Here is a 25891-nt window from a genome sequence, read left to right as displayed (position 1 = left end):
AAAAGCAGATCATATGACAAATTAAAGGTCTACATTTGCCCAGCCCTAATACACCAAGGTTCTTTACATATTTCCTATGTTTTCTTTGCTGAAACAATAAAACTAATGGTGGGCTAATACCTGTTCATAGTACTGCAAAGAACGGCACTGACACAACGAAGAAATTCATACCGTTTCACCATGTGTTTTTAACCTTTATTCTCACTGTCTGAGAGTAAACTGTTTAGAGCAGCTGCTGTAAATCTCTCACTATTTCTATCTCTGTGCCACCTCAGGCCTGATAAAAGTATTCCACATGAATGTATGAGTGTTGTACATCTTGTGCCTTTTTTTTATCAGATTTACTGTGGAACAGATTAGGACTCTGAGATAGAGGCGGCCGGTGCACACAGTCATATTTACATCAGGGATATTTACATGATAAAACCAGAGCAATAGAAAGCACGGTTCTAACTCTCGCCTATTGAGGGGATGATGAATAGTATGTGAACTGGTCAGCGGAAGAAAGTCCCCAGAATATACACCTGTGGCAAAAAGATACATACTACATACAGAGAACATGTCATTTAGGATTGTTTTATAAGGAGGGGCAGGATGAGGAGAAAATGACATGAAAGGAGATTAATTACAAATAGAGAAGGCTTTGTACAGACACATGAAGACAGATGTACACCAATAATGGCAAACACGCTTTTCTTCGGCAGTGTCACCAGGACAAACTGGGTTATTTGGATGAACATTAAACATTAATTATTGAAATGTGATGCAGAGATTTATGGCTGCATTTAATCTTGTGGAAATACGTTTCTTTTTTAATGTTGTCTGCGTACTTTGAATTCAAGTACAATCAGGGCTCGTGACTGCGACTGAATTACGGTCGCATGCGCCTGAGAATTTCGGTAGTGCGACTGTTTTTGAGATTACGATCGCACGGTGCGCCAATAAAAAATGAGCGAAAATTAATACGTGCGCCTAGAATAATGGCTGCAGAAGTAACTCGTCAGCTGAAAATAAACAAGCTCCACGCCCCACTGACTGAAGCGGAAAATCTAGTCCCCGCCCCCTCGCGTGCGCAGGCGGCATAAACAAAGGGATCAAATAACTCCACCGACGTTTGAAACAATCTCCCGCCAAACCCGGTTAGTAGCGCTGGCGTTGTTCCAAGTATTTTCCCATGACGTAATGTATCCTGCAAGTCAGATGATCATGTTGCGCGAATCAACTTGCTACACGATCAGCTGACCGTAACCAGCGAATCGAGGGGCTAATGAATAAACAACAAGCGGTATCCAGACGTGTACATGATTCGTCAAAAGTTTCTTCCTCAAAAGTTGGTTGTTGCAAATAATGGTGTGATTCGTCTTTTTTCTCCAAGAACCAACTAAAGTATATACCACACATTGACAATTGTTTTGCACCTGTGTCAATATAAGCTTTTTCTTTCATACTCTATTCAAATACTTTATTTGAGGTTGTTAACATTGCTTAAATACATATAGGAATATTACTTGGTATGGCCAAGAGTTTTGCTTGTTCTCCAAATTTTTTATATAATAGTGGTGCGCCTAGATTTTAGCCTGTGCTCCTAACTTTTTAGGGTTAGGAGCACAGTGCTCCTAGGTCAAAAAGTTAATTTTGAGCCCTGACAATACTATGGGTGTGTTATGAGGTGGACCATGTGGATTCAACTGTGGACTTTGGAGACCAAGCAAATCAAACAATTAAATTAACTGGTGATGACTATTTTTGTAGAATATTAGCAGCGTTGTAAAGTAGTCACAGCAGTGTCTATGGTGTAAATCAGTGACATGTAGTGGGTTTCATGGCTGGTGAGGCCCTGACTCAGATTTACAAATATGTGACCCCAAAAGAGTATCTTATTCACCATTTGACTGGCAGTGAACCGGTTATGTTTCATATCTCATAACAGTATTCTTTACACATACATACATGACACGTATTTCATTTGAGGTCAAAATTTAATTTTCAGTCAAATTATGTTAGCTATATAATCTTCCATTTTGAGATGAACCCATAAAAACCCAAACACCCACCGGCAACCAAAATATATAAAAAAAGATATAAAAAGTTAAATACCTGTTGATCTGCAATACAATGTACATGTAAATAATTGGTATAAAATGCAGTTTGTCAGTTTTTCATGGTCATCAAATATGACCCATTTGGATGTTCAGAGGCTCCATAGTAAATGTGGAAACACCATCATCTTCTACAACATTGATTCATCAGTAAAACCCATGGCGTTTGACAAATGACAGTGGATGGAGACACTTGTTTTATGTTCAGTTAATGATATATTTTTCTCTGCTTTTGATATAATAACTCAACATTAATTTGAGCTTTTATTAACATCTACATGATCAATGAATTAAATACAGAAAAATACCTGTCACTTAAAATGCAAAATACAGAGCATAACATTGGAATAAGAATTGATAAACCACTTAAGAAAGGCTAAAAATAGAGAAAAAATCTTTTGGGAACTGTCACAAAAGTAGCGGATCTTTATGAGTTAAGGTGGGTGAGAAGGAAAAACAAACAAATCACTGCACTTGACTCATGCAGCAACAAGAGGAACCTGTGGGCTCAGGAGCACCATCTGCCATGAGGCAGGAGTACTGGCTACCTGACCGAGTGCCTTTTTTATGCAGTTTTATGTTTGACTGAACAAGTTACACACATACAGTTTATACATTATCCAGACTATGAAGAGTCAGGGCATATAATCAAAGTGTTCAAATTCATTTTATTTGCGATATACAGAGAGACAGAAACACATTCTAATTGCATGGGATGCGAGCACAGTTTGTGAGGGATTATGCACTCCAAGGTGAGGAAGAGCTCGCTGCTGCCACACCACACATCTCTGTCCTGTATTTTAATGGGAAATGTGGAAATTCTGCAATTTTTAATTGAAAAATAATCAAAATTATTGGAATCACATGAAAAATAAATTTATAGAACAGATCAGTGGACAATATCAATATTTATTTTTTTATAGGCTACATTTTTCTTTTCTTTTCATGATGACAGACAAGGCGCTGCCTCCTCTGACAGTACGTCACCAATGTAAATGCACCAGTCCATTTGGCATTGGCATTGTGGTTAGTACTAGAAGGTTGTGTGTTCAATGCCCAACTGGACCTGGGCCTTTCTGTGTAGAATTAGCCTGTTCTCTTCACGCTGTGTAGGTTTTCTCTAGGTCCTCCTGGTTCCCCCACATGTTAAACAGGTAAACATAGGTTAATTCTCCTGTCAGTGCTCTTGATTGAGGTACTAATGAAAATCTGGAGTTGGTCCCTAAGTGCCATCAATGCACCTCACTGTTTCTGTTCTGCTATGTGCTAATGGTAGATGCTAATGCTAAGTACTGTGTGTTTATTAGAATGGGTCAAAGCACAGAGACCAAATTTTAAAATGTGTTTTAAATGTATGAAGACTAGTGGAAAAAGCAGTAGTTGAAACCGTTTTATTTGAAATGTGCAGCTCAGCTCCAGGTTTCTGTTGGAATTGTGTGATTGAAGAGATTGATGTTGTACAGCTTATGGTTGTGAAACTGCTGTAGGATCCCCTGCATGTGGAACATTCAACCTATTCAACTAAGAAAGTATATGGACTAAAAACTCAACTCTGCAATAATATTCCACCAACATTTCTGTTAATGAGTCTTTAGTTTGTACACATGACTTATTAGAAACAAAAATGTTGGAACCTCGGTGCAAATTTGAGCTAAGAGGTCAAAGACTGACAGTTGGATGTGGACCAGGGCCACGCCCACAAATCTGCATCCCAGTGCAGACTGTTCAGGGTCTGGAAGGATGAATCCACATGTTCACTCCAGTTTACAAGCCAGATGATCCTGGTACCTCCTCATTCTACAACTTGTTATTAACCCATACTTTTTAGCGCTGGTAAATAATAATTAACAACACTGTATTCTCATGGCAATCACAGGATGGGGAAAATGAGGGCCATGTTTGCTTTGATGAGATGTGAGTTTTGTACCAGTGGGCCTTTTGCTGAGAATGTTGTGATGCTGAGAGCCATTTAGTTAAAGTTTCCACTCCTTGAGTGTTTTCTGTTTATTCTATGAAGTTTTAGTTTACTTTTACCAGAGTATATTTGTCGTTCAAGTATCTTTGTTGAAACTACCTTCAGTGTGAAATAATTGTGTCCAAAGAACTACAGCGTAGGCTTTCAAGGTAGATTCCCCAACACTGTATATTGAGACCACACTGACGTGAATGTGTAAGAGTTTGTGTAAAGGGTTGTGTGATGGATTTGTACCTCCTGGAGGTTTTACTTCAGAGAGTGTCTTATTCTGTCATGTTTCAGCCTCATCAGAGCTGTTTCCGACCTCAGAAGGATGCCAACGGCCTGTTGTCTCTGCAGGTGTGCAACTCTCATCTCTCTTGTTACAGGAAAGTCCATAATTCATAAGTGTTATTGGTTCCTACAAATTCTTCCTCCTTCTAGTTTGAAGATGCTACCAGCAGCCTTAATCCTGGTTCATCAGTTTTTACTCAATGCTCATAGTGCAACAGAGTTATGATTACACTGTACCAAAAACACTGGACTTGAGGAGCCTAATTATAATCGTTGACTTTCCTCTTTACGGCCTCTTTCCTCATAGGCCTCGGTTGAATTGAGCACATTCCTATGAAGGTGCAGTCTTATAAATATACTGTACCGCCACATACAATATACAGCAAGCCAACCGAATTACAAAGCAAGCACAGGTTGCCTAGTAACAGTGTCTCCTGAAAGCTTTGTTGCCACTTGATTTGCATCCAAAAAAGATAGATGGATGCATCAGGAATATATATATATAAATATATGTGTGGGTTGTCATGTTTACAGAAACTTGCACATAAACTCAGTGCTTTGCACATGAAAATACATCCCAACACGTCACTGTTTGTTGATTGTTTTCTGGCTGACTCGTATGCAAAACAAGAACACGGGGCTGTTGAAAACAATGAGCCTATCTAACATCTGGCATCATTTTAGAGTGCCAAGAAATATTGCCTCTTCAATTATTGGCGTAGTAACACAGAGGGAGTAAAGAAATATGTCATTCAATGTGAAATGTTTGCCAAACGCACTGACTATTTGCCTTAAATGAGCTGGTGGGGTTTGTGGAGCTTGACAGCAGCACGAGTATATTGGAAGACATTTAACCTTCCTAACAGTTGACAGGATGAACGTTTGACAAGCTGAAAGAGACAACAGTGAAACAGAAAATAAAAAGGGGTTGCATGAGTGATTGTGCGGGTGTGTTTCACCAGCCAGGCCTTGCGAGTTTGTGTCCTGTGTGCGTTCGCCTTTGTGTGTGAAAGTGCTCGGAGCAGCTGTGATTGGCGTGTCCTCTACGCTTGATTGATTTAAAAATATAGACAAGATGTCGCCTGTATGAAAGCTACCAATTTATAAACCTTCATCTTGAAACTTCAGAGAGACGCCAGCGCCATCAAAATCAGAGCGGCGGTTTGTAGCTACCAATGGTTCAGAAGTAGAAAAGCCCAGGAAGCAAAGTGACACCTCGCTAAAGGCTGCCTGCTAGCTCTATCAACCCTCCTCCTTTTTCTTTTCTATCCTTGTCTTTTTTGTCCCTTTTTCCTCTGACTTTGTCTGTTTACCTGTCTCTTTCTCTATTTGTCAGCCTCTCTCCGCCGTTGTCTTGTATTTCATTCTCTCTGTTTTCCTTTGCTCTGCGTCTTCCTCTTTATTCTTTCAGGCTGTGATGCGAAGCTGTGGAAGTTAACTTGTCCCACAGCTCACTGTCAAAGGAATGACCTTGATGTAACACACATACGGTGCGAATTTGCTGCCCTGTTTTGCTTTGCAGCTCTTTGCATATTCTTGCGTCTCTGTATGTGTGTGTTTCTCTGTGTCTCTGTAATCACTGAATTGTAAAACCACGTGTGAGCCCGTTATCATCTGGGGGAAGCTTCTCCATTTTTTTCCCTCCTCATCCCACACAGTGATAATTCTGTTTGGGAACGACGGCACTGTACCACGTCAAGAGATGGGCAGGGGAGAGGCACAGGGAGGTACCATTTAGATAAAACAAATTGCCAGCTGCCGAGCTGGAGCAGCCACCGCTTAGATAAAAACCAAAGGGACTATGTGCATTACTGTGCATGTGCACAAGATTTTGTGCATTTTTCTATTTGTGTGCGTGACTGTGTTACCTAAAGCAGGCTTCTACCTGTAGTCTGTAGCCCCTCTTCATTTTTTCTTTTCTTATGAAGCCACGCAAAGCTATTTTCTCTGGCCTATAACCATAATGCTGTGATGGGACAAGCAGCAGTAATTAAAATCAATAGCCAGGACTTTTCCAGTCTGCGGCAAGGTCACACACAGCCCAGAAGAGGGGAAAGACAAGGAGAAACAGGGGGAATTGGGATTGCATGGATGGGCAGAGCCAAACAGGGAGATATGTAAAGAGGTGAGGTGTCATCTTATTTTAATTAACCTGCACCTTGGAGGCCTGGCACCACAGCAATGCACCAGAGTGAGGCTGGGTTTGTATGTGTCTACATGCATCCGTGACAGTGTCATTGGAAGTCTATTCTGTCCTTTGCTGGTCACTTTTATTCACACTGTGTTCTACTTCAAACACAACATGACTTATCTCAGCAGTAATAGAAGCATTATGTTACTATGAGCCCAATTACAAAAACTGGACATTAAAAACATTAAAACATTAAAAAAATAAACAGAAGACTGGTTGATTTATTATCTCTTTTCTGAATTACTCTGGGGGACAAGTGTTCACATTTCACTGTGAAAACGCTGGTTTAGTAAAGCATTCACCACTTTGACATGATGCTACTTCATTTCACTTAAAACACCAAGTGATAACATATATTATGTGTCACTTTGTCCCATTCTTCCTGAAAACAAGTCTTACAGTGTGAATCTCTACAGGGTATTAGTTGTCACATTTTGTATTTCAAGATGCTCCACACATTCTCTACAAGGAAAAGTTTTTACTGGATCACTCACTTGCACCCTCTTCTCCCTTAGCCAGGCCTTTGGAATGTGTACATGATATAGTTTAATGTGGATTGGTTAAAATATGCATATATATGTCCCCAAAAAAGGCATGTGTTGCTCCAAAGTGTCGATGTCATGTCAGGGCACTTGTGCAAACCTAGACTATGAGTGACCCTGGCCTCTTGACTCATAACGGTCTGAATGCTCCTCCTTGTCCATTTCCTCTAACGGACCTGGATACTGGTCGGTCTGAGATAGTCCACATTTCCACTGAATGCTGGTCCATCCCAGATCCAGAGAAGTGCATGAGACTAACATAGGCCTCCTTTTGGCTCAGTACCCTGAAGGGCATTTATCGCTGCAAGTGCTCACATTAATCCTGACCCATTTGGTTCTATCTGGTCTAGATGAATGATGGTTCTTGATGTGGTGTTGATATGGAGTCACTGTATTAGGTTTCATTTAGTTTTCATTTTACTTTTTACATTCAATATCAAAACTCAGAGTCACCTCAAAAGGCTTTGAAAGACTGTCTCTGCACTGTAGAGGATAGAATATCCAAACAACTTACTTTTTAAACATTCATTTATTTATTTGTGTATTTATTTGTTTTTTGTTTAATTCTTAGTATTCCTAAATCTTTGCTCCTAGAAATGTGACTTTTGAGGATGCTGCAATCACCTGTTCACATCAGCTGTTTCAAAGTTACTTCACCATATTCTTTGGATTGTGTTTCATGCCTGAACCTGCTCATCACTTACATATATTTTATAATGAAATAAACTTGATCAGACAGTACATGAACTACAAGTCAAGATACTGCTTTATGTTTTTACTTGCATTTTCCAATGTGTCTCATTTTTTCTGATTTGGGATTATAAAAAGAAAAAAGAAAAAGCTCTATGTATTTCTGACTGTTTTTTTCTCTCTGCGTGTTTGTCCAGCTCTGCAGAAAGAAAGACGGGGCTGTAGAGCTGAGTCCTGTGGGCAGGCAGGGCGTGGTGGTACATTAGTATTCTGCTGAGATAGCACATCCACATGCAGATACATTCGCCTTTCTTCTTCTCCGAAGGAATAATCAGCCCTGACTTTCTTTGCCTTTTTCATGCTTTGTTTTACTCCCTGTCTAATAGAGACTGAGTGATTTAGTTTTCTGTTTAACTAGCTACCTGCAGGGACATGTTGGAGAGTTGAAAATGCGAGTGTGTTCACCATGTATTTCTATGCGAGTCCATAGCCTGGGCTGATGTATGAGGTGTCTGAGCAAACGCATAAAACTGTCATGTGTTTCCCTTCTGTCCTCGGTCTTCAGGGTGAGTCACACAGAGAGAAGTTGAGTCTGTCAGAGTTAGCGCAGAGCAGTTTGTCCTGTTTGTTGATTATCAGGTACTGTTCCTATCACAGCCCCCCGATAGCATCTTCATCTGATCTCTTGCCAGAGATGCTAGCTCACTAGCCATCCCTACCTGCCATCACACAGCCACCGCCCCTTCCCACATATACCCCTATCAGGCCCAGATCTGCCATCGCCATGCTCTCTCATCTTCTGCTTATCTCCTTATTCCACCTTTCTTCCTGCTCCCAACAGCACCCCAAACCCACCAATCACTCATCATCATCTTCATCTTCCTCCTCCTTTTATCCGCCTCTCTCAGAGAATATGCCAGAAATGCTTCGGCAGCGCTGTTGTTCCCCATGCTTGCTCCTGTTCCCATAGACTGTCAAGGCAGAGCTGGTGAGTGACAGGACAAGATGGCAGAGGTTTGGAAGAAGATTGGAAAACAGGAAAGGTGGAGGATGAAGGAGAAATAGAGGTGGAGCATACAGCCGCCTGCATGAACACTAGAGCCTTCACATTATGTTACAAAGACATCTACATTGCCACTGGTAATATTTGAACAATTATATGTATTATCCTGGGGCAGAGTTTAGATTTTTCATAATAGCTATATGCTCTAATGATTTTTTTAGAAATATTTTTTACGCATACGTGGAAAGAAATGTAATGACACCCCACCTATTATGAAATAGTTGAAAATAAAAGCAGAATGTACAGTAAAGATTCTAATCTTGCCCTAATTTCCTAAGGGTTCAGTGAGTGATACTATTGCATCGACAGTGAATGCAAGAGGCAGAGGTACTGATGATTTGTTTTGTCCAAGTTTGGATTTCTAGTTATAGCTGCAAGCGGAAAAATAAAGATAGAAAATGGCAGAGTTTCTTTCCACTTCTTTCTGGAGCTCTCTCCTCTCAGTCCAGATCACAAGACTAAACATACTCAGATGAACCTGGCTTTGTTTATGCTGTTTATTGGAAAGGGAAGACACTTTTTTGAGCTTCTGTGTTGAGACATGATGTAGTGCAGTAGAATGGTGTCCAGGTTGTGTCACATATTTAACCCTTACCTGTGATTAGACAAACGGTGTTATGGGCTCAGTTTTCTATAGTTCCACAAACACAGGGAAGAAGTAGATGCAAAAGTGTCATGTTCTCTCAGCCCAACTGAATGATTATTAATAATTGTACATTTTCATTCCCGGTGTCGTTAAATTGCAGCTTTAGTTGGATATGTACTGTGGTTCACACTCACAGATTGTAGGAGGCAGTAACGCACCTTAACCCTGGCTGATACATGGCATAAAACTGCAGGAAGAAGGTGAAGTCCTTGCAGAGTCACTGTACAAAATGGTGACCAGCTCCCTCTGTAAATAGAAACACCTCAGTCGAAGGCAACAAAAGCAGAACACTTCACATGTTTGTGGGATCATAATTATGAGTATTCCATTTCTGCAATCACTTCTTCCTAAATCCCCTTAAATTGTTCTTTGAACTCTCTGTATATTACTTCTATCTTATCTGTAAACTGCATGGACTTTTCCCCTTCTCTTGGGAAAATGTGCTGCCAATGTTCCACACATTTTATCCGGCCTAAACTTCAAATCCTCCAACCTCCTTTCTTTCTATACTAATGGATCTTTGTTCATTGCAGGCAGAGGCTTCCCCCTAAAAACGTCTACTACTATCGCTGCCCAGACCACCGCCGCAACTACGTCATGTCCTTTGCCTTCTGCTTCGACCGGGAGGACGACGTCTATCAGTTCGCCTACTGTTACCCTTACACCTACTCCAGACTGCAGCACTACTTGGCCAGTTTGGAGCGCAGGAACCTGCCCTACCTGCAGAGGGAGCAGCTGGGACTGAGCGTGGTGAGTCTGGAGGGGGCGGGGTTGTGTGTTACGGAGGACTAATAGTTGTAGCTGAAGCAGAGTGATAGGAAGGAGGCAAAATGTAGGTGTGTGTGTTCAGAATAAGGAGTCCCAGATTGGTAAGTTAGGTGTGCCTGCCGGTTATAACTTCAGCCTCTCATGTTATTATTAGGAGTGTTGCACTCTTAGATGACGGACTGTAAGCCTGTAGGTGTGTGTGTGTGTGTGTGTGTGTGTGTGTGTGCGTGCGTGTCAGTATAAATGCCTCTGTGTGTAATCAGCAGAGCTCTCACCTCAGCAGTAGGAGCTGCTGTATCATACACGCTGCCTCCAGTCTTGTCTGCTCTTATCAAATAATTGTAGGAGAAAAACTCATTAGAAATGCTTGAGAGATTACGACTTTTTCTTCTGTCCTCCAACATTTGTCAAGGAAAGCTTGCTGCGAGCAGAGCACCATGAAAGTACAGGTATTTTATAAGGAGCAACTGACCATAAAATGCTGAAAGGACTCTGAAATTTAGAAACCATGCCACACAAACGGGTAATGATACAGACTAAAAAAAGAGGAAGAAAATGTCTTGAAATACCTCCTGATTGTAAGGTGAATAATAACAATGTAGAAGTGAATATTTAAGGTAATAATCTCGGTCACATTTAGAACCAGGTCCTTCACCGCAGCCTCAATAAAATGGAAACTTAATCCATCTAATCTTTTAAAGTGCTGCAGTGTAGCGCTGAGTGAAATACAGCTACAGTGATGCACATTTTGATGTATGGACCCCAGAGGCTCTAACTATGGTTCAGTTGCACCAGCTATTCACAAATTCATTCAGAGTTTGCACTAATAAAGTCCTTTTCTTAGTAACTACCAGCCAATGTTCTTTCAGACCAATAAATAAAAGCTAATTTCAGCATCACACTCTAGTGGCAGCCTTAAAAAGCTCTGCCTAAACCTCTGAGTCTACCTTTAGTATCATCACTTTCCAGTCCGTGTTGGGCTGAATCTTTGTGGAGACGGAACCTAAATGCCAAATATCAGCCCTGTATTTGTTCTACATTCACATAATTCTCAATGTGAGTCAATGGACTGTACTTTGGAAATGTGGAAACTTGCTTTCTAGGAACACTGTCAGTCTAATCAGTCACTATTTACATGACAGTTTCTAGATACAAATATGACTGTGTCAGAGCTTATCTCACAATGTATTTAAGCAAATTGACTTGTTTATATATATATCTAGTATATATTTATATATACAGTCCTGTGTACAAGTCCTGTTCCAACATTCTGTTTGTTGGTTTATTATAGTTCTAATGCCCACACATGTGCATTTATAAGTGTCTGTATTTGATCCAATCTGGATATATGTGAAGTATGAACAGCAGGAAAAACTAGTTTCAGATTAAAAACAGCTTCTATAAAACCACAGTGGTCGTATTTAGTGTGACATCCCTTTGTAGTTAAGATGTCTTTAACCGTTTTGTTCCGACAATGTGAGATTTATTACATTAATTTAATGATGATTTATACCAGGTTTCATTCAACTCATGTCAGATGTTTCTAATTGTTTGTGCTGCTTCATGTAATGGAATCAAAGGTCACAATAAATAATGACTTTAATCTTTAGAATACATTTACTTCAGTTTTTTGTGCCTTTTAAGGCTGTGCACATATTTCCTGTGTTTTTGTGTTTTAGCTGAAGAAAAGAGAAATAAATATGTATCATGATATTTCGTGATATTTCCTCAGTTAAAACTGGGAGCAAATTATCAGTTGGGACTCTAAAGATAAGTTGTGTCCATGTCAATGCAAACAACTTAAAGCTGGATCTTATTTAAAGGCTTGGTAAAAGATAATATGGATGAACGCCTGGTACCTGTCATGTCATGTGTTCTGAGTTAAGCTCAGTCTTCACTTCTACAAACTTGAATTCAATAATTCAACAAAATAATCCTGCTGTTCACTGCACTGCATGGTTCTAGATCACTTAGATGAAGTGTTATTTTTGATTTCAGTCAATGCAGGTGTGAAAAACTGTCAAGTCTAGTTTTAATGTAAGCCTCCTTCATATAAAGGCTTGGTATGTTCCTCTGTGCAAAGGAATAAAGGCTTTTGGCACTACTGGAGGAAATATGGGTTTGATAATATTAGAGGTGTTAAAAGTAAGTCAAAGTAACTCATTTCCTGGACTCATTTTTTGTTCATTAGTTCATTTTAACTACCCATAGCCAGCACTAACAGTACCAATAAAAGAAATCAGGCTGGCTCTTGCAAGACAAAACATCACAGTTTTAAAATATGTATGCACCTAAGACAGATGAATAACCGTCCACAAAAGACTAATATCAGATAGGATGAACCAAAATAATTCTACAGCGGCCAGAATAGTGTGTATGGGTATAAATATATAAAGAGTCTCCAGCTTGGTCCAGCCTTGGGCACAGTGTTCTTACCTTGTTGAGGTAAGCTTGGTTAGCCTTCTTTTACTTTTTAGATGGACTTTTATATTCATGGGATGTTTCCTTGGAGAAATGTTGCACATATTTTATCATCTTAAACTAGAAAGCACATGCTGTTATTTATCTGAGACAAACATATTTAAAGTAACCAAACCAGACTCTGATATTTTCTGTCAACCTTCACTCCATCATGTCGTTATGAGGTGTGATTTGCTGCCATGTGTTGGCAGAAAAGATTTGGACCGCAGGTTTCATATTCAGACATATTGAGTACAGTATGAAATAAGTTGACATTTTCTTTATATTTTCAGTTTTACTTGTTTTCTTCAGATCTACTCTCAACGCTTCACTACAATGGCTCAGACAAGAGCTGTTTGAACATTATCATCATTCTGTAATATGTTCACTTACTGGTCACATGGCGACTGGTAAAATGAGTATGTATGTTTGTACTGCAGCCCATTGGAATAGTTTTTATTAGTTCACTGGCCGGTAGGCCATGAGTTATTGTGAAGGCGCTGTGTCCAGTGTTGTCTTCATCATCATAGTCTTTGTAAGCAATTTCTTCAAACCAACGTAACTACTGGTGGAATTAAATTCAAATTTTATTAGTAGCTTCCTTGGGACAATGTCTATAAAACTTGTTCACAATTTTGAGAAATTAGGATTTTTAAAATTTTTGACAATTTATTTTAAATACTTGATATTTTGATGGCTTATAACAGGGAAATGGTTAGAGATATCAATATAGTTACTATTGAGCACTGATAGGAAGTCAGATATGGACTTTTAAGTAATTAGTTGAGTTATCCTCTATTGAAAGTACCACCCACTTCTACTGGGAAATTGATCTACTGCATCAAGACCACAGGACTCTAACATAAACACACAAATTCATTCATTCATTCTTTGCCAGTGAGATACAGGACATTGGTCCTATTTTTATTTTCTTGTCCACGTGAGGATTTTCACTGGCCAAGATGTCTTGAGTGAGATGCAGATATTTTCAGGACTCCAGAGTGAACACAGATCAGATGGTAAAACTACTTTACAGGAAACTTTGACTGGTCCTGTTCGGCTGGTTACACCTCCATTTACTCCACTGTTGCATTCTACACTGGGACTAGGGAGTATGTTTGGATACAGAGGTACAAAAGGATTATTGAAAACAATAAAATGAAAGTAGACTTACATACATTCATTATCACCTGACTGACACATCAAAAACTGGCTCTGTACATTTATTTATAACTGCTGTGTTTATATTCTCTTTAGCATCAGTAACTACTGATGCAGCTACAATCAGGTGTTTAACCACCTACCTGCTGTTGGGTGCTGTTTTCAGGTTGTAAACAGAGTTGGGGGTGGGGGGGTGGGTTGGAGCTCTTGTTTTCCATCAGACCACTTAACTACAGTATTCTGAAACGTAATAAACAACATTTTTCTGAAATAGTAAACAGTCAGTTACATGTTAAGGTTCACCTTCACCCATTGGTGGCAGGGATGGACTCCAGAACCCTCACACACACACACACACACACACACACACACACACACACACACACACACACACACACACACACACACACACACACACACACACATGCACACACACACGCACGCACACACACACACCTACACACATACACCTACACACACACAAGTGGTTTTGAAAACAAACAAAAGAGTAAACAATCAATAATATCATCATGTAACAGGCAAATAAGGATTCAAGAGGGGAGAAACAACACCAGTAGCACTATTATTTATAATGCAGTCTTCTCACCCGTCACATATCACAGAGAAAACAAAAGCCAACAATACAAATAGTGAAAGTCAATTTTGCCATATTACCACTGAGTCAAACTTAAAAATACTGGAATATTTACCCATTTATGCCAAACAGTTATCATATGGGGAAAATCGCACCTAGTTTTTGACATTTCCTTAGTTTTCATTCCTAATAATAACCTTGATCTGTACCGCTGCGGTGTAGGACACAACAGTTGAAATACTCTAGCTGAGTTCTTCATGTGCAGAACACTATTTGAGCTTTATTATGAAGCAGCATCATTCCCCTGAGCGAGGCGGTGGAAAACAGAGAGAGGACAGACTGGGTTGTCTTGGCTCACAGAGTCAGTATTAGTATTCATAGTCATAGAGAGGGTTTATGGCCATATTTTTCTCTTTATGTTCTCTGGGCCTGGGTGGCAGACAGCCCAGCCCACCCTCATATCTCTGTCTCTGTCTGCCCCCCCCCCCCCCCCCCCCATCTATCTCATGCTCATATGCAACTCTACACACATGCACAGACTTACACAGACTCACAAAGACACACAAAGGTCAGAGGGGAAGAGATGAGGAGAGCTTTGTGACTGCATCAAAGTTTAAAGACAGACCGCTTCCATTTTCCCAGCAGTCTTTGCAGGGCCACTACAGTAGCTTTAACCTTCTAATGGGTACAGTTATCTCGTAAGGATGGAAATAAGAGCCTGGGCCATTTGCACAGCCATTCTTATATCTTGCTGACTAATTTGTTTTCTGTAATTTATTCCTTAGTACAAAATCTCATCCATCCATCCAGCACTGGCAGCTTCAGATACTGTAACAAAAAAAAGGTCAGCTTCTATTAATTTTTTACCTGCAGCTCTTGTTATCATAATGAGTGGAAGAGTGTTTATTTTCATTATCTTACCTGAGCTGACATTCACCAAAGCAGAACGAACTGAATTTGCCAGGTTGCATTGAGCCAGACTGAATCCACTTCAGTTGAGATGCACTAGTAGAAAAGTCAGTTTAATTGAGAGGAAAAGAGAGAGAGAGAGAGAGAGAGAGAGTGAGAGAGAGAGTGAGCGAGAGAGGGAGAGATTTATCAGGACAGAGACGGGAGCAGAGATGTAACAGTTCTGTGGTGAATGAAAAGGGCAAACCAGGAGGATTTGAATATCATTTCCACATCAGCCTCTCCATTCTCTTCACTTTCACTTCATTTTTCACTGCCAATTGAGACTTTACAAGAGTGGAGAGTGGAATTCACCTGTTCAGGAAACTTTCTCATCTACATTTCACAGCGGGTGGGAACCCCCACTCCCCACAGTTCTCCCAATGAAAGCAAACTTTTTTGTTTTTTTGTTTTTTTTTCCCTACTGCTCATCATCTAACATGACATCTAATATTCACACCCTGAAAACAGAAGGACAAAGCCGAGTGGTGATTGGTTATTTGTACAGGTATTTGGGTTTGTGTTTCATTCTAGTGGCTTATGTTGGTTTTTTAACATGTCTTAAGACAGTGTGTCATTTCTGCGGCTGAGGCTGTCTCAGTCAGAATAATAACAGTAAGTAGTCTGAAGACGCTGACACCGCTCGGAATCATGGAGGTTGAAAATCTAGATGATGTGACTTGGGCAGAAGTCATGTTTATAGATGAGGCTGTGTCAAACAGTGTCGGAGTAATATCTTTGTCAATGGTAAAGTTTTATCCACTTTATGCTCAGTGACATTTATTCATGCCATAGTATTTCATTGTAGTGGAAGAGTCAGGCAAGGAATCAAACAGGCAAGTACTGAGTCAGAAATAATGAAAGCAGCTCTTATATCCAACAAAAGGACACAATTCACATTCCCATCATTTTGATGGAAACATGTGACATGATCTAATCTCATAGACCCCCGTGTTATAATGAGGAACTTTAATGCTGTAGTTTACATGTTTACAGCCTGGTGTGAAGGTAGCTGTAGGTTTCTATTGTTCATCTACCCCTCTGCGGAGGTGAACTATGACATAAGACACAGGTTTAGAACATCCAAAGTTTTTTTTGTGTTGCATCTTATTGCTTTAATCCATCTGTCATTCTGTCGTGAAGCTAACTGGAATTTAATTACAGTAACCAGCACAACTTCACTGCATTAGCAGATGTTCGTATTAACTCATATTGAATTACATGGTCTTTCAGCTAACCTGCTAATTAAGGAAGCGCAGGAAGCTGTAATTAATGTGTTTGCACATTTCACAAGTTGAACTTTACTGTGATCAAACAAACTGTATGTGTTAACATTTATAAAATATCCGAAATGACTAATAGTGTTCCTTATTATACTGTGGATTGTGTCAGTATTTTCAGTAAGTCCTTGGTTCATCCCCCTTCGCCTCCAACTTTACCCTGTTGTTTCTGTAAAACTAACTTGATGATGTACAGTATGTGGTCCATATTGAGGCTTTAAAATTGCACTTCACAAAATAATCATTGTCATCACAAATGTTTTGTCCAGTATTCTCATACAGTCTATGTGAAGAAAATAATATAAGAACTGTCAGTTCAGTCAGATGTGTCATTATACTTACATCCAGGGGCCCTGCTACCAGTTGTGGGCCCCATGAAAGGCAATTTCATTGTACTTGTACAATGATAATAAAGACATTCTGATTCTGAAACTTTGTGGACCCTTCATAAAATTTAATGTCTTGTCGATCTGTTGGAGCGGGGTGGGGTGGGGGTGCGGTCCATACATAACGTTTCTTACGCTAGCGTGAAACGAAACTGAAACTTAACATGCTTTCAACGTCCGACTCCTGATTTATATGCCTCTCTTACAGTGAACCTGACACAAAATTTTCAGAACTTCTACCCTGTATCCACTGGACCCTATGGGCCCCCCACAAATGCTGGGCCCCATGAATTTGTCATGTTTACCCCCCCTTATTGGCGCCCCAGCTTACATCCCAATTGACAGTGTTGAGTTAATTTGACCTTGATCTTTGACCTTTGACCTCTAAAGTGTAAACTTGAGACCAACTGAATATTTAAGTTCACAGTGACCTTGGTGTTTGGCCTCTAGAACCTGATCAGTCAAACTATGGGACATCTAAATGTTTTTACTAACATGATAAATAATCTCGTCAAGCGTGTTTTTCATCTGTTAAATATTTCCAAACATCATTGTATTAAGGTTTTCATAATGTCCAATCAGAGAAGCTGCTTTTCCTCATCGGAGAGATTGTTTTCCACATTTTTATTCCTCATTTTTATTCCACATGCCCAACTTCTTAATGTAAGTATATTCCATTTCTCTGACTGTCCTGACAATATCTGAGTAATGCTCTCTGTTTGACACCCCCCCCCCCCAGGCGTCAGTGTCCGTAGAGACACACAGAGACAACACACATTTGACCCACTACAGTACTAACAAGCCTCTTTGAAAAGATGCCGACTGCTTCCTTCTTTCAGACTTTTTCCTCATTTCTTGTTCAGTTCTCCAGTTGTCTCCTGGCCATCTGGAACTGAAAGCACCCTATTTGCCCACCTTACTGTTGACAAAGCATTTTTTTTTTCTCCCCTCTCCAGTAAGCTGGAGTTGCAGAGAGGTAGCAGTTTGAGTTTTTTCCTGTGATGGTATGTGTGTGTGTGTGTGTGTGTGTGTGTGTGTGTGTGGGGGGGGGGGGGGCGACGACTGTGACACTATTAGTCACTTATGACACAGCACAGCCTCTGCCTGGAGACCAGATGGACAGAAAGTGTAAATGAGAGATGTGAGGGTGTGACAGTGGACGGGCCACTGACCAGCCTCAAGGTTGGAGGACGCCGAACCTGGACCAGAAGAGTCCTCACTGGACGCTGTACTGTGAGTACTGACCAAAAACACACTGGACGGCCTTTAACTTTGATTACAGGACACATTCTCTGTGGCATTATTTATGTCGTATGAGACATATGCAGTGGCATAAGAAATATCACTACATTCCATCCAGAATTACAATCATTTCTGTCTTTGACTTTCTGTTAATGATTGGAGAGTCAGACCACTGTGTACAGTCTCCATCACATCCCAAACCTGTCTCAGTGGGCTTCAGGTCTCTGTGGTGTCCAGTCCATGTGTGAAGGTGATGCCTCCTGCTCTTGAATTACTCCTTTACAGTTTGACCTTGATGAAGCCTGACGTTGTCGTCTTGGAATACGTCTGTGTCATCAGTGAGGAAAAACCCTGGGTGTTCAGTTTATTCAGGTTCATCTGACCTCAGTTTATGGACACAGAACGTGACTGAACCCAGACCTGAATCCGCTGAACCAACTCCACATCAGAACACTTACCCCACAGACATGGACTGTAGGCACAAAGCATGATGGGTAATCACTGCCCCCACAGACTTGGACTGTAGGCACTAGGCATGATGGGTAATCACTCCATCCCCCACTGGAACTGGGTCAATCTGGACTCACCAGAACACAACCGGGGGATATGCCTACTGACAGTATTTTAAGACATGAAAAGCTGCATCTGTTAAAGGGTTAAAGAACGTATTGCACCTGGAACATATGAATCGCTTCAGTAATTATGGAAGGATCTGGACCATTTACTGGGTTAAATCCAGAGGTGGCAAACGTATATACACCCTTTACTCAGGTAGTGCATATACATATGAAAAATGAAAATAAAACCTCAAATTAAAACTGAAAATATTCAGGCTCTGAAATTGTACTCAGAATAAAAAGTAAGAAGAAAAGTAGGCCAAATAGTAGCTATAATAATAATAATAATAATAATAATAATAATAATAATAATAATTATTATTATTATTATTATTATTATTATTATTATTATTATTATTATTATTATTATGATAATAATGAATAGAAGGTCATTTGTTTCAGCTGTTTATTTGCAAAGCAAAATGAACCCTCTTTTATATTAATATAATGAGAAGACTATGAGTGTTACTATAGAGTAACATTATACTGAAAAGAATTATGATAAAATATTTCTGTTCAAAACAGTCTTGATGTCGGGAAGGCATGCAATGATACTAAATAAAAATAATAAACACTTCCCCTTAAATGTATTATAACTATAGTAACAAGCCTACCTCCAAAACATTCTTGTTAAAATGTTGAGTACAAAACCAAAAAGTTGTCTGAAAAATAAATATTCAGTAAAGGAGCTGTACCTAAAAACTCTAGTGTAGTACAGCTATGAACTATCTGTTCTTTTTTATTTCTCATATATGCATTTGAGGAGTATAGATTTGATTTTAATATTTTCCTGGTCTGGATAAATATGGAAAAAGAGTTGTTTTTTATTTGTTTTTTGTTTTGTTTTTTGGCCCCTGTTCTATTATCAGATAAAATAAGTTAATGGTACAGACACAATGTGTTTTCATGGCATGTAGAGGGAGACAGAATGTCTAAGTCTGTGGGAAATGGACTCCATGTTTTGGTGTTAATAGATTTGTATAAGCTACAGTGACTAGAGTCTGGGACAGTATGGAACTTTGAAATGATAATGTCCAGGAACCTAGTATTCTAGAGTTCATTTTTTGTTGAAATCTCAGAAATCAAAGTAAGATTATGAGAGATCACTTGTACAGTGTTGAGCAGAAAGCAGTGGTCACTGTCAGCTGCAGTGACTTAACATGACTTAAAGTGTTGTGATTGAATTTTAGAGCTAATCCTGTGTGCTATCAGTGTTCAGGTACCATGTCTGGGTGTCTGCTCAGTGGGAGTGCAGTCTCCAACAGATTTTTTCTTTTTCTTTTTTTTCTTGAGTGGAGCCAGAGGAGGGAAGTGGAGTGGAGTGGGCACTGCAGCTGTATCTGCCTGGTTGCCTCTCTCTCTCTGTCCTTATCTCTGTGTTTGTACACTGTGTGCCAAGATCCAATCAATAGCCACTCCAGCCGTTCAGAGAGAAGGTCAGCAGCCACATTGGACGAGTCGGGTCAGACAAACTGATGGAGACACAGGAAACACAGGAAACACAGCACAGAAAAGCCACGTCACTGCGCTAATGTTACACCTGCATTTTCTCTAGCACATTAGGTATTTCATTATTTCACTTTTACATCTCCACCTTGTAGGGCCACGTTTTTCTCAGGCCTGAACTTAAATATATAATAAACAATATAAAAAGTCTTCTATGGCATTAGGAGTCTTACTCCATCCCCATTAGTTTCCAAATATGTGTGGCGCTCAGTGACTGACACCGTTCATATCTTTCGAACAAAGATTTAGCCCATCTTACATTGTCATCATGATGACATGTAACATTATCCATTGTGATGAAGTGCCAGTTTTAATTATTGTTAACTAATTAATGCCAGCCTCTCTCTGAAGGCAGACTCTGAGAGCTTAGTTCTTGACAGTGGAGACGTTGTGTGAATGGCTCTGATTGGTTTGTAATGAAGAGTCCTTCAGCACCTGAATAACCAATGTGCTGTTGGTCGGGAGGACACAGCTGCAAACCGAAGCATCATAATCATTTCAATTTGTATGTATGTATGTATGTATGTATTTATTTATTCATTTATTTATTTTCTGTCGATGTACAAATAGAATAGATACTACACTGTTGTCAGGTTTTGTGTACAGCACCAAATTTTTGATGTTAATCAGCTGACACTGTGTGTGTGTTGACGTGTCATAAGCATTGTGACTTTAATGTTAGGGTCTTCTGTGAGTGGAATCAGGAAAAAGATAGTTTTTTAACCCATAAAGATCTAAACAGCCACCGGCGACCAAAACCATGTACTTATCTAAACTGTTTAATACCTGTTGATCCATTAATCCTATCAATACAAGTAATAATTGGTGTAAAATACGGTTTATTGACCATCTTTTCATGGTCATCAGATATGACCCATTTGGATGTTCAGAGGCTTCAGAGTGAATGTGGAAACACCGTCATCTTCTACAACATTGATTCACCAGTAAAACCCATGGAGTCGGATCAGTGACAGTGGATGGAAACACTTGTTTTATGTTCAGTTACTGATATCTTTGCTGAAAAAGTCATTTTTTCTTCAGTTTTCTCAGTTTCTGATATAATAACCTTCAACTTCAAACTGAGCTTTAATGACCATCTACATGATCAGTAAATTAAATATAGGAAAATACATGATATTCACTGAAAAATATGCAAAATACATAGAATAATATTATTGTAAATGGTGACAAATCACTTAAGAAAGGTTAAATACAGAGAAAAAATTATTTGGGAACTGACACAAAAGTAGCACTGGGTCTTTATGGGTTAATGTTACTTGAGAAAAATTTAATAATGTCCTTTGAGTACCTAGTAAATCAAATAGTCTGAGAGGATATGAGACCTCTGCATCCACTCCTTGGCTGTGCTTTCACACTGTAAAAAAGAAAAAGTTGAGAAAACGTAAAATATCAAGGCAACATGATGCAAGAGATTTTTGAGTTTTCTCAAAGATGACTTCACTACAATGTTCTCATTGTCCCAACTTTCTTTTCAAAGTTATGAAAGTTGATTAAACTATTAATCACTTGTCGTTGCAACTTAAAACTGTGAGTTAAAACAAATATTTATTTTATATTATCAGTACAAAAAAACTTGACTTACCTAGTTAAACACATTTCTGCTTTATAAAAACATCAAGTTTCAAGTTAAAACAACTCACAACATTATATTATCCATTCAAAAAACCTTGCTTTCTTTTATCAAAGGAACATACCATTATTACAGATGAAAGGTAGGTCTTCCTTTAGGACAGAGGTAGGTAAATCCAGTCCTTGAGAGCTGGCATCCTGCATGTTTTAGAGGTTTCTCTCTTCCAGGTATGTTGAAAGAGGGAAACCTCTAAAACATGCAGGATACCAGCCCTCAAGGACTAGATTTGAATAGCCTTACATTAGGAGAAGCTGAATCTTTGGGAGGAGTTGGGATTTCCACACTAGTCTGAAACAAGCCACTGTGACTCAGGGTGTTTTAAAATGGTCGCTCCAGGAACAGGTGTTCTGAGTGTTGGGACCTTTGACCCCATTGGTAGAAGAGGCTTTGGCACACCTGTGTGGCCTGATTGCTGTATGATGTTCTAAGTAGGTACCATGACAGAGGGGAATGGGTAAGACTGTTGCGAGGAGAGGGCTGCAGAAGGAAGGTGTTGATTTTCATATTCTCTTTTTTTTTTTTTTTCTACAGATTTTGGTTCCAACAGTTTAAAGTCAGTCACCAGAATCAAAGTGTGTTCCCTCAGGTGTCATCTCCTCAATAGACCCAGTCACCCATGGCACAAATGCCCTTTTAACACACTTCACATGAACTCATGACACATTCTGTGATCCAATCACACAAGGGCAAAAAAAAGACAAAAACACATCTGATATGACGCCACTGGAGCACATTTTTAATCCTTCAATAAAATCATTACCTCAGGTAACTTCAACAACCTCATGTGTCCAGTTACAAAACAACTTTAGTAAATACTGACATGACTAAACTTATTATTATTATTATTATTATTATTATTATTATTATTATTATTATTATAATAATAATAATAATAATAATATTAATAATAATAATAATAATAATAATAATAATAATAATAATAATAATTAGTAGTAGTAGTAGTAGTCTTAGTGGTAGTTAATTGTTATGTTGAATTTCACATCAATATCATTCTACCATCATCCACAGGTACATTAATATTTGTCTTCAGCTGTTACAGTAAGTGCATAAAAGTACATATGAATCAACAAATCAAAAGACAAAGAAAGAAGTCAAAAGAGGAAAACAGCAAGAAAATGTCAAGGTTTAGTGTGTAGAATTTTGTGGGATTAATGTTGATGTGTCTCATCATCAAGGGGTCAGTTGAAAAGTATCTACGGAACTGAAATCAAGCATTAAGGTACCATCAAATGAGAAATGATTACATACTTAACACATTTTTATTAGCCATTGGGGAGGGGGAAGGGATGTTCAGTTCAATCCAAAACGTTGAAGTTAGACGTTACTATATTAGACATTGAACCTTTACTGTGGTTGTAAGCTATTGTGTTGAATCAGGGTGAATGCAGTCATTGTAGTGATACAGGTGTTTCAGGTCAAAATACAAGAGGGGGTCTTCACCAAGTTCTGATCTAGATTTGATAGGATGCCCATTTTAGTGCAATAAGGCACTTCTGGTTAAAAGGATGTGGACTGAAGGTGTGGAATTAAACATTTGTATTGAATCGTCATGACTTTAAAATTGATATGACGTGAATACTGCAAAGATATAAACATGTACTGTATAAGCAAAAAGTATTTATTAAAGTGTCTATATTATTTAATACAATGCCATTTACAAATGAGACTGATGGGACTGGGCTGGAGATTAGAAATATTCGTTAGATATTCCTCTAACATACACAGTTGTGTAGCTTTGTTAGCATATATTCAGGACAGACTGGAGCATGCTGGCACCACTCAAGTAGGTAAACTGCTTTTCCCCAAGCTGAGAGGTAAACAGCTCCAGATAAGAGTGTTTTTCCTTTAGTGGCAGACTGTTCATGAATGCATTAGCTGTGGCCTAAACATCAAACAGGAAGAAAACTGTGGTTTTTAAAGGAGAAAAATGCAAAAGAAAAAGACAAGGCAACCTAAGGAATGCAGCTATATCAGCCAGTGGAAATTTAATTTTGACTTTATATTTTTACTTTACAAAACTTTTCACTAATGAAGTTACTCCTTGTGTTTTTCTCCTGCTTGATGTTAGCTTAATGGGTTCTTGCATTACCTCTTTGCCATTTTGTTTCCCTGTTTTGTTTTTTTTCTTTTTTTGTATTTGTCATGAATTGTTTGCTGTTGGCCTCAGGAAGTTATGCATTTTCCTTGGCAGCAGACCAGGTATCTAGATGAAAGAGCTGGGCTCTTTATCGTCTAATAATATGTTAATCACTGCCTTCAGCAGCGCCGCGCCATAACGCTGAGGAATTTTCTCAAAGAAGGAAAGGTCATCATTGTATCATTGCAGGTTCCTTGGCAACATTTCCTGTGTTTATGCTGCTTTCTGTTTCACTTCATTAGTGAGTGACCCTTATTCTTTGAGACGTTTCGTGCCAACACGGTGCAATCTGTCGTCTAGTGCTGGAATCTGAGACGCCATGACCGTCCTCCTGCCCCAGACCGTTGACTAAGAAGGCTGGTCCAGAGGGAGCAGGAGATAAGCAGCTTTATGATCTATGTCTTTACATTATAGTGCTGCATGACCTCTTATCTCTAACCGATGGTTCCCCTAGGATACTAGATGCTTTATTACACATCCCTACTGCCGCATCTCCTCCACATCTCTGCTGATCAAAAACGTGGTAATGAGGGCGAGGTGGTGAGGACTGGAGAAAAGGCGGGGAGTGCATTAGGCCTGGCTGTTAATGCATTGCCTACTGTGAAAGCCGGGAGTCCAGATTGGGCGCCCGCTGCCTGAGCTGTGATTAACTTTACAGTTTTACACAGTGTGGGTCAATGGTATCTGGAAAAATATGGCAGATAAATAGATGAATGTGTCCCAGGTGAAGCTGTGTGAATTTGATGGCGTGGTGTTCACGCAGCACTGACCCCTTGTTGATCCTTATTATAATGTTGGCACAAAAAGCACACAGATTTTGGGTTGTTCAGACAGAGATAATATTTATTTTGGAAATTGGAACTTATTCACACCTTAATGGCTTAGCGCTCTGTCCCTATTCCCCCTCTGTCTGACTAACTCCTCCCAGTCTGAATGGGAGTTTAGCTAATGAAAAGTTCTTTGAAAGGCTGATGTCTTCAGTTCTATGGGCTGGTGGATAGTTGAAGACCTGGCTTATGAAATTAAAGAGGAAGAATAGAATTTCAAACTGAGCCTGTGCATAAGACATATCGTAGTCTTTGCGCCTCCCTTTGTCTTTTTTAATGTCTCACCTCTTGGGTTTCAGAGGCAAATCTATTCCCATACTCGCAGCCGTTTTACAACAGTCTATCTGTCCTCGTCTGCTCCTTGATGACTCTTAGAATGGAGCTGTGGGAGTGGGGGGATGGGGGCTCACTCCTTCTCATTTGGGTGTCAGGACTCAGCTCCCAAGATGGACACAAAGACGGGACGAAACAGATAGCATTCAGGGCTTTTAATAAATCAGAATACACCTTAGTGACAGTGTAATTGCTTTCCATTGCCCAGCCCAAATTTACTTGCAAGCAGGAAAAAGAAGAAGAATGCAAAGGAGGGAGAAAACAAGAAAAGGAATCAGACAGGCAGAGGAGAGTGAACGCACAGCGGCCTGTACAGTAGATCATTTGTTCAGGGGAAAAGAATGAAAATTAATGAAAAGAGAGTTGCTCGCCCTCCAAAGGCAGCCAAGCTTGAAATTCACTTTGAGGGAAACTTAATTTGTTGTAAATGGGCAAAAAACATATTAGTGCGCAGCGCGTAGAGGGCTGCGCGGTGTGTCC

The 25891-nt window shown here is 39.5% G+C and overlaps 1 protein-coding gene across 1 annotated transcript in view; it reads left to right on the top strand.

Moving 5' to 3' along the window:
* Nucleotides 1–25891, top strand: part of agbl4 (AGBL carboxypeptidase 4) — a 460789-nt gene that overhangs the window by 241905 nt on the left and 192993 nt on the right. Inside the window, exon 5 of the mRNA XM_030132962.1 lies at nucleotides 10013–10229. Within this exon, the coding sequence (XP_029988822.1) occupies nucleotides 10013–10229 (217 nt within the window). The remainder of the gene's footprint in view (nucleotides 1–10012; nucleotides 10230–25891) is intronic.

This window comes from Sphaeramia orbicularis, chromosome 4 (assembly GCF_902148855.1).
Source record: "Sphaeramia orbicularis chromosome 4, fSphaOr1.1, whole genome shotgun sequence".
NCBI classification, from domain to species: domain Eukaryota; kingdom Metazoa; phylum Chordata; class Actinopteri; order Kurtiformes; family Apogonidae; genus Sphaeramia; species Sphaeramia orbicularis.
The sequence above is the reverse complement of the archived record's forward strand: the minus strand, read 5'-3'. Positions and strand labels throughout refer to the sequence as shown.